This window comes from Nicrophorus vespilloides, unplaced genomic scaffold, assembly GCF_001412225.1.
Source record: "Nicrophorus vespilloides isolate i.1.1-1 unplaced genomic scaffold, Nicve_v1.0, whole genome shotgun sequence".
In the NCBI taxonomy this organism is placed as follows: domain Eukaryota; kingdom Metazoa; phylum Arthropoda; class Insecta; order Coleoptera; family Silphidae; genus Nicrophorus; species Nicrophorus vespilloides.
This window is the reverse complement of record NW_017099537.1, coordinates 10,954-24,915: the sequence shown is the minus strand read 5'-3', so window position 1 is coordinate 24,915 and position 13,962 is coordinate 10,954. Positions and strand designations below refer to the sequence as shown.

The 13,962-nt window shown below is 27.7% G+C and overlaps 1 protein-coding gene across 1 annotated transcript in view; it reads right to left on the bottom strand.

The window, feature by feature from the left end:
- Nucleotides 1-363: 363 nt before the first annotated feature.
- LOC108564698 overlaps nt 364-13,962 on the bottom strand; it is a 21,585-nt gene continuing 7,986 nt past the window's right edge. The window contains exon 2 of the mRNA XM_017923797.1: nt 364-1,520. Coding sequence (XP_017779286.1) covers nt 748-1,520 — 773 coding nt within the window. The 3' untranslated portion in view covers nt 364-747. The remainder of the gene's footprint in view (nt 1,521-13,962) is intronic.

Below are 13,962 nucleotides of genomic sequence, written 5' to 3'. Positions count from 1 at the left end.
ATAGGAATGTTTAATGGTTACAAGAATGTTCTTGATGGGCGAACGAAGTGAGTCCTGAAAACAATTGAATTATCATGTATACCTCGACTGTTTTCAGGACTCACTATGATCGCCCATCATTTATTTCCTTAATTACCTTAACTTATATAACAAAAATCATAATTACAAAATGAGAGATTCGTCGATAATAATGGTAATTGCAAAACCGTTCTTCTCTTTCGGAAATCTAGGGGTGAGCGACGAACAACCTGTTGCTGCGAATTAGGAGGCCTCAGTTGAAGGAATAATAAAAAAAACAAGAGTTTATATAAAAAAATAGCATTTATTTAGTGCACACTAAACGTGCACGCGTACTCCTAATAATAATAATTATATATATATATACATAGTTGATTTGTGTTTTTTTTTCATTTTCTCTTACATTCTTATTTGTATTCGTCTCCTTAAAAGATAACTAATTAAATTACGTTTTGATGGCTCTGTTGCTCCACTTAAACAAAAACAAACAAACTACTTAATAACTAGAGGGCATTCATTTAGTAATATATATCACACGCATTCGCACTCGATCAGGGAAAAAAAGGAAAAATAATAAATGGATGAAATAAAAATAGAAATTAAAGTAAACAGTCAGGTACGGTCCTGCGAAGTTGAAACGAAAGAAATAATAAAATACAATAAGAAAGGATAATTAAAGGTTTTGGGGAAAAAATGTTGGTGTTAATAATAGCTAAGTTGATGATGTCTTCAGCTGAGGGCGAGAAGAGGTTCGCGGAGATCCCGCGGTGAAGGTTTGTTCCATCGCGGCCTCTTCTTATCCGTGGAGGAAGTCAAGGAAAGTTTCCTCTTGGATTTGGAGAGTTTCTTCTGTTCCGCTGCGTCCAAGAGCTGCAGATGCTCGATGATGTTCTTCGGCCTTCTGATTGCTTCCTCCTGCGTCGTGCTGTTCTTATTAGCGTAAACTACGACGTAATGCGAGTACGAGGATGGAACGTTGATGTCCGCGAAATCCCTGAAGTTCTCGAACTGCTGGAACTGCCTCGGTTTCGGGTTGTTGCTCGGGAAGTAGAACGAGGGTCTTCCGTGTCCGTTCTGGTAGTAAGATCCGTACTGCTCGTAACCGGAAGCATCACCGTCGCTGTCGCCGAAGAACGTGCCACCTCTGATCACACCAAAGTTCCCGGAACCCAGAAGGCCTTGACTGTTGGAATCCGCTGAAGACGTGTCGCTTTTGTAGCCGCTGAAACGGGCGCCGCTATCAAACCCGAGCTGTTGCTGCTGCTGGTATCCAGTCGGTCTATGACTGTACGCCCTCTCCTGCTGATAGAACGGTCTGGAATGACCCAAAGGTGGATTGTGCAAAGGCGCGAACGATGGGTAGAAAGATTCGCTTCCTTCGAATTGCTCCCCGTTTCGTGATTCCTCCTGCTCGAGCGCTTCGACGTATTCGTCTCTTTCTCCTTCGGCAGCCGCCGCCTGCTGATCATCCACTAACAATGATGATGATGAAGGTGCAGCATCTGCAAAATAAGGAATAAAAACGTAAATGTAAAAACGAAATTGCGTAAAAGAAGGTGGCGAGGAATTCGAGGCGTGTGTGGATCGCTTTCACGAAAATAAAGAATATCGGTTTTTGCGCAATCTCTTGCACCTACACAAAAATGTCTAATGTAAATTCCAAATCGCAGAGTGCTTTAATTTACGAACAATAATTGAAGAAAACAAATACAATTTCATCCATTCAACACAAATATTTCAACATTCCTGAGATAAAACGATACGAAAATGAATGAGACAATAAACCTGTTATTTTAGCTTTAATATCTATATTTAATAATGAAATTAGTTAATGTAGATTTCGAGAAATAAGTGAAAATTTAAAGAGATGTTTTCATATGTTATTGTCACAGTTTTCATAATTAATTACGAGAAAACTATGAAAGTTACAGAAATCCAACTATAGGTTGATTATTCTCTATAGTTTTACCTTTAGTATACATATTTAATAATGAAAGTAATTAATGTAGATTTTTAGAAATAAGACAAAATGTAAAGAGATGTTTTCTTATTAGAAAATTACAATTTTCATAATTAATTATAAGAAAACTACCAGAATCACAGAAATTCATCTATAAGTTTATTGTTCTAAATAGTTTTAGCTTTAATATGTATATTTAATAATTAAACTAATTCTTGCTGATTTTCAGAAATAAAACAAAATATAAAGAAATGTTTTCGTATTTTATAATTACAATTTTCGTAATTAATTACTAGAAAACTATCAGAGTCATAGAAATGCAACTATAATTTTATTATTCTATATAGTCTTAGCTTTAATATGTATATTTAGTAATGAAACTAACTAATGTTGATTTTCAGAAATAAGTGAAAATGTAAAGACATGTTTCCTTATTTAATAATTATTTTTTTTTGTAATTAATTACTAAAAAAAACTATCAGACTCATATAAATACAACTATAAGTTTATTATTCTCTATAGTTTTAGCTTTAATATGTATATTTAATAACGATTCTGATTGTTATAGATTTTGAGCAATCAACAAAAATGTAATGAGACGTATTCATATTTGATAATTTCTATTTTGAAAAATTAATCGACAGAACAAAGCTTAGGAATTTAACTATAAACCTGTTATTCTTTATATTTTTAGCTTAAATATGAATATAAACGAAGAATTTGAAAAAAAACAGACAAGTTTCTGGAATTTACATATTTTTTTGTTAATTTTACCTAATTAATATTTACGTCTTTATTACTTATTTTTATTGATGTTTTCGATATAGTAAGCAATTAATATTTACATATTAATCACTTATTTATATTGATGCTTTTTTGTTTTTTTTTTTGTTTGTAAGTATAGTTTTAATTTGTAATTGTTTCCATGGTAATTACGTGTTAATTGTTGAGTTAATTTTAGTTTGAATCGTTTGAACATAGAAGCGCGGCCGTTAACATTTTCGATAAATCAAGTTTGTAATTGACTCATAATGAATATACACATACACACTATATGCACTAGCTAGCACACATAAAGTCGTAGCAATTGGTATTTACACTCCTTTTATTCTATGATTAATACCCATTCGTAATTTATCAGGAGAGCATTGTTTTCCAACTATAGAGATATACGATATATATATATATACACTACATACTATGTGGATGTACTTTCTCAAATTCCACAACAAATGATATTTAACGAAACATCACGTCAGTGCTTTTTCCATTCTCGCGGATTATCTTTTCTACATTATTATGAAATTATAAATGTTTTATAAGTGAGAATTAAATAAAATTTAACTGTTTTATTAAAGCTTAACAATTATAAACAAATCTAAATTTAAGATTTTGAGAAGAAATTTTTAGTAAATGGAAAAAAAAATATGATTAATGAGCTATGGAAACAAATGAATTGAGTCGGGCAACTTTCCAAAATTTAAATTATGAAAAAAATTCGTTGTGATTTGTTTGCGAATTCCTTAATTCGCGAGAGAAAGATGACGCAAATAAGAGAAGAAGAAAAAATCAGAGTCGACTTTGAATGTTATTTATTTGTTTTGATATGGCGCTTAAAGTCGACGCCACCTCGATGATTTCACCGTCGAACAATTTCAAATGACAACAAACAACAACAACAAAAAAAACAACAACGAATTAGAAACGAAAGAGCAACATCAAATTGAATAAGAAACAAAAATTAAATAGAATCAAGTAAATAACAAAAATGAAACAAAATAGAATCACAAAACAAATTAGGAACGTTAACAATAATTATATGAGAAACAAAAACGAAACGGAAACAAAAATCGAAATATCAAATAAAACAAAATCAATCCGGAAGCAACAAAGAAAATCGAATCGAAAACAAAAATGACATAAAATTAAAAAACAAATAAATAAACAAAAACAAAATAGAAATGGTAACAAAATTAAATGAGAAATAAGAATAAAACAAAATCAAAAGTTGAAATAATAAGTAAAACAAAATCAAAACAAACAAAATCGAATGAAAATCAAGGAATGAAAATCGAAATAGCGACAATTGAATATTGAAAGAGAAACAAAAGCGAATCAAAAACAAAACAGCAACAAAAATATAATAAATTAGAGTGAGCTTAGAAATGAAACATGTAATTGGAACAATAAGGAAGCTGGCGTTAAAAACGAAACAAATGATGAATGTCCTTAAATTTTTGTTTATTTAATTGTTGCTAAGCGATTGCGGTTTTTAATTGCCCCCGTTTTTATTTCCACTTAATTTGATTTATTTCACCGCAGTTTTTTCTTCGCTAATTTAAATAAATTTTTTGAAAGACAAATTTCAAAGTGATTTTATTACAAAAAAAAAAAATTATTTCTATAACGTTTGTGATATTTTAATAAAATAACGTAATAAGTATTTTACTTTGAATTGAATGGAGTTGTATAAGAGATTTGATAGTGGAAAACAATTGCTATTCAATAAAAGGTAACGCTATTCTCACTGTTATTTAATGACCCAAACAACTTCCACGTATCTTACTCCAGTTTTTTTGTGCTAAATTTATTGTTCTTATTCTCAATATGTGAGATGATTTGATACTAGAAAACAAATGTAATTATTTCATCAAAAACCAACGTAACTTTGATTTTTTTTAAATTATTTAATTGTAATTTTCATGTCACTTGATTTATTTCAATTCAGTAACAAATTTTGATATTTTTGTAATAATAATTTATAAAAAAATAATAATAATTTCGAAATTTCTATGTGGAAATAAATGTATACGTTATTTTTTCTTTTTACTATATCAATATAATTGCGAACGTTTAGCATCGTTTCGGTATGATTTCGCAGGTGCAATCGATGTCGGTAATTGCATTTGCATCGCAACACTTTTGGAAAGTCTGAATCCTCCGCAGGTCAAAAAGCAGAAGAAGAAAAAAAAGAGAAATAGGTAAAACTGGATCGAGACTTATTGCGCGGATTGAGCAATTAAACATTTAGAGTCGTCGGGTAAATTGATCAATGTTGGCTTTGGTGTTGGTTGGGTAAGCGCAGAGCAAAGCGGAGCAGAGAGGAGGCGATGTAACGAGAAGAAGTAATAAATCTTTCAGAGAAGAGAAGCGCATAAACACGCAGACTCGTAGAGGAGGCTAATGGAATGTATAAATTAGAGTTAATGGGTTTAGGAAATTAAAATTGCAAATGCTTCCAATTAATGCGGTCATTTCGATTGCGCAGACTGCACTTTTGACCTCCCTGTTCGTCTCTTCATTTGAATACATAGACTACATCCCTCAAATTTAGTAAATCTAATGGCAAAGTTCACATTTTCAGCACTTTAAGCTACATATATCAGAAGTGTTATAGAATGTGAATGCATATGATAATTGAGAAAGAAAATGAGAAAGAAATATTTAGTATTTTCATTTTCAAAATTTTTACTACTAATAATCACTTCAATTAATTCATTCTCCTTTAATATAAATCTTAAATATATAAAGAATGAAATAACATTAAATTTGAACATTTCACTCAATTCGATTGTCTTTTAAGAGAGAACAAACACAAACAAATTAAGGAATAAAAACTAGTCATTTGAATACAACGAAATATTTAGTATTTTCATTTTCAAAATTTTTACTAATAATAATCAATTAATTCGTTCTCCTTTAATATAAATCTTAAATATATAAAGAATGAAATAACATTAAATTTAAACATTTCACTCAATTCAATTGTCTTTTAAAAGAGAACAAACACAAACAAATTATGGAAGAAAAAACTAAGTTTTTCATTTTCAAAATTTTTACTAATAATAATTACTTCAATTAATTAGTTCTACTTTAATTTCAATCTTAAATATACAAAGAATGAAATAACATTAAATTTGAACATTTCACTCAATTCAATTGTCTTTTAAGAGAGAACAAACACAAACAAATTAAGGAAGAAAAACTAAGTTTTCTATTTTCAAAATTTTCACTAATAATAATTACTTAAATTAATTAGTTCTACTTTAATTTCAATCTTAAATATACAAAGAATGAAATAACATTAAATTTGAACCTTTAACTCAATTCAATTGTCTTTTAAGAGAGAACAAACACAAACAAATTAAGGAAGAAAAACTAAGTTTTCTATTTTCAAATTTTTTACTAATAATAATCACTTCAATTAATTAATTCTCCTTTAATTGCAATCTTAAATATATAAAAAATGAAATAACATTAAATTTGAACATTTCACTCAATTCAATTGTCTTTTAAGAGAGAACAAACACAAACAAATTAAGGAAGAAAAAACTAAGTTTTTCATTTTCAAAATTTTTACTAATAATAATCACTTCAATTAATTCATTCCTCCACTTTTGACTTGTCCATTCGTTTCTTCATTTGAATACAACGAAAATTTAGTAAATCTAGTGACAAAGTTCACATTTTAAGCTACATATTTTAGAAGTGTTATAGAATGTGAATGCATATGATAATTGAGAAAGAAAATACACGTATTTATTGAGAAAATCCATAAAAGTTTGAAACGATTCACATTAAGCAACATGTTTTAGATTTATGTAAAAAATATTCAAATTTGGTTTATTGCTATACGTAAATTTAGTAATCCAAGAAAGAATGTTCACTATTTTCACTTTGATGTCTCAATTGGAAAATACTACAAATATTTCAAATTTTATTTATATCAAACAAGATTATGTAAAAGAAATATTTAATATTTTCATTTTCAAAATTTTTACTAATAATAATCACTTCAATTAATTCATTCTCCTTTAAATATATAAAGAATGAAATAACATTAAATTTGAATCTTTTCACTCAATTCAATTGTCTTTTAAGAGAGAACAAACACAAACAAATTAAGGAAGAAAAACTAAGTTTTCTATTTTCAAATTTTTTACTAATAATAATTACTTCAATTAATTAATTCTACTTTAATTTCAATCTTAAATATACAAAGAATGAAATAACATTAAATTTGAATATTTCACTAAATTCAATTGTCTTTTAAGAGAGAACAAACAAATAAATTAAAGACGAAAAACTAAGTTTTCTATTTTCAAAATTTTTACTAATAATAATCACTTCAATTAATTAATTACTTCAATTAATTAATTCTACTTTAATTTCAATCTTAAATATACAAAGAATGAAATAACATTAAATTTGAACATTGCACTAAATTCAATTGTCTTTTAAGAGAGAACAAACAATTAAATTAAAGACGAAAAACTAAGTTTTCTATTTTCAAAATTTTTACTAATAATAATTACTTCAATTAATTAATTCTCCTTTAATTTCAGTCTTAAATATACAAAGAATAAAATAACATTAAATTTGAACCTTTAACTCAATTCGATTGTCTTTTAAGAGAGAACAAACACAAACAAATTAAGGTAGAAAAACTAAGTTTTTCATTTTCAAAATTTTTACTAATAATAATCACTTCAATTAATTCATTCTCCTTTAATATAAATCTTAAATATATAAAGAATGAAATAACATTAAATTTGAACATTTCACTCAATTCAATTGTGTTTTAAGAGAGAACAAACACAAACAAATTAAGGAAGAAAAACTAAGTTTTTCCTTTTCAAAAATTTTACTAATAATAATTACATCAATTAATTCATTCCTTCACTTTTGACTTGTCCATTCGTTTCTTCATTTATGTATTCAAATGCATATGATAATTGAGAAAGAAAATACACGTTTTTATTGAGAAAATCCATAAAACTTTGTAACGATTCATTTTAAGCAACATGTTTTTAGATTTATGTAAAGAATATTCAAATTTGGTTTATTGCTATACGTAAATTTAGTAATGCAAGAAAGAAAGTTCACTATTTTCACTTTGATGTCTCAATTGGAAAATACTACAAATATTTCAAATTTTATTTATATCGACTGAGATTATGTAAAACAAATATTTAGTATTTAGTTTGAATTACGCCTACGTAAAGTTTAGTAAACTCAAAAAAGTGAAAGTTTATTTGGAAAGAATCTAATTTAGATTACAAAAATTCGAAGCAATAAGAATTTATTACTGTTTTACAAACTTATAGTGGCTTAGTTTATTTAGTGTAAATGATGATTAATTAGTTTTAAGGAAGAATAGAGAGAGAGAGAGAGTGGGAAATGTAATGTAGTCGTAAGTTTAATGCACATTGTAATTTTTGGGGCCGATTAAGTTTCGGTGTCGCGTTGTTACATAAATCTCGGGAGGCGGCGGCGGTGGCGGCAGAGGCGACTTGATTGGCCCCCATAAATAAAACATCTCGACGCGTCGAGTGTAAAGTAAGTAAGGATCCGAGGCTGCGGCGGATTTATTAGTTGGCCAACTTTATACGACTTATTATCTTAAACTTATGGCACTTTGTCATTGCTTCAAAAAGAGAAGAACACAAAAACACACACACAGACACAAAAGAAAACAGGAAGTTTCGGTTTACGAATTGCAACAAAACAAAAATTAATTGGATATATAAACAGAGAATGAGAGACAAAGGAATTCCTTCCTCGATTTCAAAGAGACTTCAAGGTGAAATACGCTCACAGCACTCTCATGTGTCGCAACGTTATGCAAATCGGAGGAATCGCGTCGAAGGAAAGTGACCAAAATGCAAAACGTGAATCCGAAAGAAAGTAAAAGTCGTCGATGATCTCACTCGAGGCAAAAAGCGATCCAATTTTTACGTAACACCAGATCCAATTTCTTGCAGTTTCTCAATTTCTCGCGCAATTCGCAAACTGCACACAGAAATCCTTTGTAGTAGTAGTTGGTGAAAGGATTTGCTGAAATTTTTCAATCGATCGATTAAGGAAATCCAATTAATAATGCAAATAGTTTGATGAATGTTTTAGAAATCAATTTTTCGGTCCAGAAATCGAAAGCGATCTTTCTTTACCTCCTCCTCCTCTCTTCTCTTCTCCTTCATTTTTCCACTTTCTCCGCATGCACAAATCCTCCGATCTCAATTTCTCTCCGTCTGATCGACTCGACTAGATTCCGGATTCGCCGCGTTACCTAACACCAACAACAACAACAGCAGCAGTTTCCAAACGCTACTAGAAGATATCGATGCGATTTTCGTAAACGTTTTTTGAACCAAATCAATCAAAATTTAACACATCTCATCATCATTAGTCTTCTAAAAACTTAAACCTCATAACAAAGACAAAAATTAATGATAAAGTATTGAATTCTCAAATGTTAAATAAAAAACAAAGTTTTTTTATTTTTTTAATTATCACTAGTAATAATAACTTTAACTAATTAATTCCACTTTAATTTCAATTTTAAATATACAAAGAATGAAATAACGTTAATTTTGAATCTTTAACTCAATTCAGTTGTCTTTTAAGAGAGAACAAACACAAACAAATTGAAGAAGAAAAACTAAGTTTCTCATTTTCAAAATTTTTACTAATAATAATTACTTTAATTAATTAATTCTCCTTTAATCTAAATCTTAAATATATAAAGAATGAAATATCATTAAATTTGAACCTTTAACTCAATTCACTTGTTTTTTAAAAGAGAACAAACACAAAAAAATTAAGGAAGAAAAACTAAGTTTTTCATTTTCAAAATTTTTACTAATAATAATCACTTCAATGAATTCATTCTTCTTTAATTTCAATCTTAAATATACAAAGAATGGAATAACATTAATTTTTAACATTTTAACTCAATTAAATTGTCTTTTAAGAAAGAACAAACACAAACCAATTAAACAAGAAAAACTAAGTTTTTCATTTTCAAAATTTTTACTAATAATAATCACTTCAATTAATTAATTCTACTTCAATATAAATCTTAAATATACAAACAATGAAATAACATTAATTTTGAACCTTTCAACTCAATTAAATTGTCTTTTAAGAAAGAACAAACACAAACCAATTAAACAAGAAAAACTAAGTTTTTCATTTTCAAAATTTTTACTAATAATAATGACTTCAATTAATTAATTCTACTTTAATTTCAATCTTAAATACACAAAGAATGAAATAACGTTAATTTTGAACCATTTAACTCAATTAAATTGTCTTTTACGAAAAAAAACCTCAAACAAATTAAGGAAGAAAAACTAAGTTTTTCATTTTCAAAATTTTTACTAATAATAATCACTTCAATTAATTAATTCTCCTTTAATCTAAATCTTAGATATATAAAGAATGAAATAACATTAAATTTGAACCTTTAACTCAATTCAATTATTTTTTAAGAGAGAACACACACAAACAGAATAAGGAAGAAAAACTAAGTTTTTCATTTTCAATATTTTTACTAATAATAATTACTTCAATTAATTAATTCTACTTCAATATAAATCTTCAATATATAAAGAATGAAATAACATTAAATTTGATACTGTAACTCATTTACATTTCTTGGAAAGTCAATTTTAAAATCATCATATTTTATGACCAAAAATTACTCTAAAGATTTTCTTGCATAACTCAAATCTCGATCATAAAATTAAAATTTTTCAATAACTAAATCAATTTTGAATATGTTGTGAGTAAAATAAGCGTAAATTATCATTGCTAAATTAGTATAAATCAAAGAAATTGAGAGGACGTTTTAATTACAGCAATCAACAATCAAACTCATTTATTTTCTCATGGATAATTTGATCCACTTTAAAGTAATTACAGTTTCATAAGCAATTTAATAACATCTTTATCAACATAAATTGAAGCGAATTGCTTTAGTTTATTGCGATTACTTTACGATCAAAAATCTCGATTAACGATGATGTAATTATTAAAAGAGCGGAAAATGGATCAAACTTGAGTCAATCTGGTTTGCAATTACAATTTCTAATTAATCGCCAGGAAGTATGAGTTAATATGGTAAAAACATAAGAAAGTCATTTATTCTTCACGTGTAACTTGATGGAAATTAAAGCAATTAAACGCTATTAGTTTGTTTGTATAAGATTAGAATGAAATTAAACAAACTTATATAAGTTTAAATAAAAAGTTAATGCGAATTTCTTTGTTAAGTTTATGTAAATCTCCGATTTGTATCTATAATTGAAAGTCTTATAAAATCTCTATATCGTAATGTAATTTTTTTTTTCGTTACCAACGAGACAATGAGTTTGTTTATCGTGTAAAATTCCATGACAGTCGTAACAAGATGAAAAAAAAATGAAAGTGCAAATAAATCACAGATGTCTTGTGAGCATTATGTATGTAATATGTAATATCTGTGCGTTCGTATTCAGTTATGATACGTAAATTTAGTTGACTGTTTTATTGCAGCAATTGTACAACAAAGTTTATAGGCGATTTATTCAAAAAACTTAGAATTTTATTGAAAATTTTAAATGTTTACTATAATCTCCACGATTTTAGCTTTAATATGTATATTTAGTTTACTTAATAATTTGAAGGATTTATCGAAATATTTAATAAAATTTAAAAGTGTTTTTTTTTTATCTCCATTTTTTTTATAAATGATTCATTTATTAAATATTAACTTTTCATTAATTATATTATTCTCAATATGATCTTTGAATATTTAATTTTAATAAATAGAATTAGTTTTCTATATAATTCAAGTGATTATTGAGATATTTACTAAATTACCAAAGTACTACTTTTTTTTTTCTTAAAATTTATTTAAAATTTTCGTAAACGATTTTCAAGAAAACTAAGAATCGTACAACAATTCTAAGATATTCCTTGTATTCCCTAATTATTTAGCTTTAATATCCATATTTACATTTCTCTATACTTAATACAATAATATAAATATACACCAAAATATTAAAGTATTTTTTCCATAAAAAAAATTTAATTTCATAAATGATTTATATACTAATTAATAACTTTACATTAATTTTAATATTCTCTATATAATCTTTAAATATTGGATTTTAGTAAATAGAATTAGTTTTTTATACAATTAAAGTGATTATTGAGATATTTACTAAATTACCAAAGAACTATTTTTTTTCATAAAATTTATTTCAAATTTTCTTAAACGATTTTCAAGAAAACTAAGAATCGTACAACAATTTCAAGACATTCCTTGTATTCCCTAATTATTTAGCTTTAATATCCATATTAACATTTCTCTATACTTAATACAATAATATAAATATTCACCAAAATATAAAAGGGTTTTTTTCCATAAAATTTTTCTATTTCATAATCAATTTATTTACAAGTTTACATTAATTTTAATATTCTCAATATAATCTTTGAATATTTAGTTTTAATAAATAGAATTAGTTTTTTATATAATTAAAGCGATTATTGAGATATTTACGAAATTACAAAAAATGAAGTTGTTTTCTTTTCACACAAAATAGTTGCAATTTCGTTAAAGTTTTTCAAGTAAATTAATAATCTTGTAGTAAATCTAATATACTTTATTGATTCTATAATGATTCATCATTAAAATCTATATTTATGTATAGTTTTACTAATAAAAATATTGTAATTATCCTATAAAATGTGAACGTGTGTTTACACAAATTGTAGTGAAATTTCTTGAACGATTTACTATAAAAACTAAAAATCGCGCAGCAATTCCAAGACACTTCTTGCATTCACCAATTATTCAGCTTTCTCGTGAATATTCAATTTTTTAAATGACTATAGTACACATTCAGATATACGCTAAATTATAAAGCAAATAATGAGAGAGAAAAAAATAATCGGAAACGATGTAATTGCAGCGCAAATCTCTTCCGCTCATTTCCACGAGTTTCTTTTTTTTTCCCTCTATTTCTTCATTTGTTTTTACTCATTCTTCATTTGTTTTTACTCATTCTTCATTTGTTTTCTGATTAAATTATCACACGGAGAAAGTTTCGTCGCTGGAATCAAAAACAAAACGTTTCCGCCAACTAGATTAATAATAATAAATAGTTGGCCTTGATACGAATCCAAGAAACAACACAATGCACTTTAAACCGTCGCGCAATCCTATCTTAAGGTCAAAACAATTGCGCAGTTGTCGCAGCTGTTGAACGAAGATTTTCTTCCAATTCTCGTTTCGTTGTGCTGATTTTTCCAGGCGAAGAAACCGTTTAATTAGAGTCGAAGATTGCGCGATATTTCCATCTGCTTGTGACACATTCCATACGTAGATCCATACGCGCGGCCGTAGATCCATTATGGATTTTGCGCAAGTCGAACATCTCGCAATTAACATTTCACTTCTTTTTTGTGCAGAATTTTTCATGAAGATGCAGTGCAGAAGAGGGGACGATGAAAAAAATAAAATAAAATCGAAAGTGCCTTTAAAACGTGTGTGTCGCAATCGGTGTGCAGAAGCAGTGAGCACACTTCGAGCGCTATTATTGATGGTTTCTAGGCTGATTTGTACGGTGCGCACACGAGAAGAGAAGAGGTCGTCTCTTTTATTACTTCTTTTCCAATCGCTGTTGCACCAATACATTTGTTTGTGTGCAGACTTTTAAGGTCACTTTTGCTGCGCCTCTTCCTCTCGATTGATAATCAATTGCAAGATTTTATCGTTTTTAAATAACAACAATAGAAAAAAAAACAGTAATTAACGCAATAATTTCCTTGAAATTCAACTAACGAACTTTTAATTGTCGTTAAACCAACGAAAAAAAAAAACGACGTCTTTGTTGAATAATTGCTGGAAACGCATCAACTTTGAATTAATTTATTGCGAGAGGTCATCAGAAACGCATTACCGGGACGATTCAATTGTTTAATCTAAAATTAATCTTTTGTTTCCACAGCATTCTTGTTGCGGTGCGTGCACGCGTTTACGAGCGAATTTGATGAGATGAGAGGACTTTTTATCGTTTTTTTCTTGTATTTTGGTGAAGCGAAGTGGAATGAATTGGTTGGGAATTGGATCGGATTAAAGACGGCGTGATTGGGTCCGATTCTCGTTGACTCGCACTAAATGGCGAATTCCATTGAATTAAACTGGATTAGAG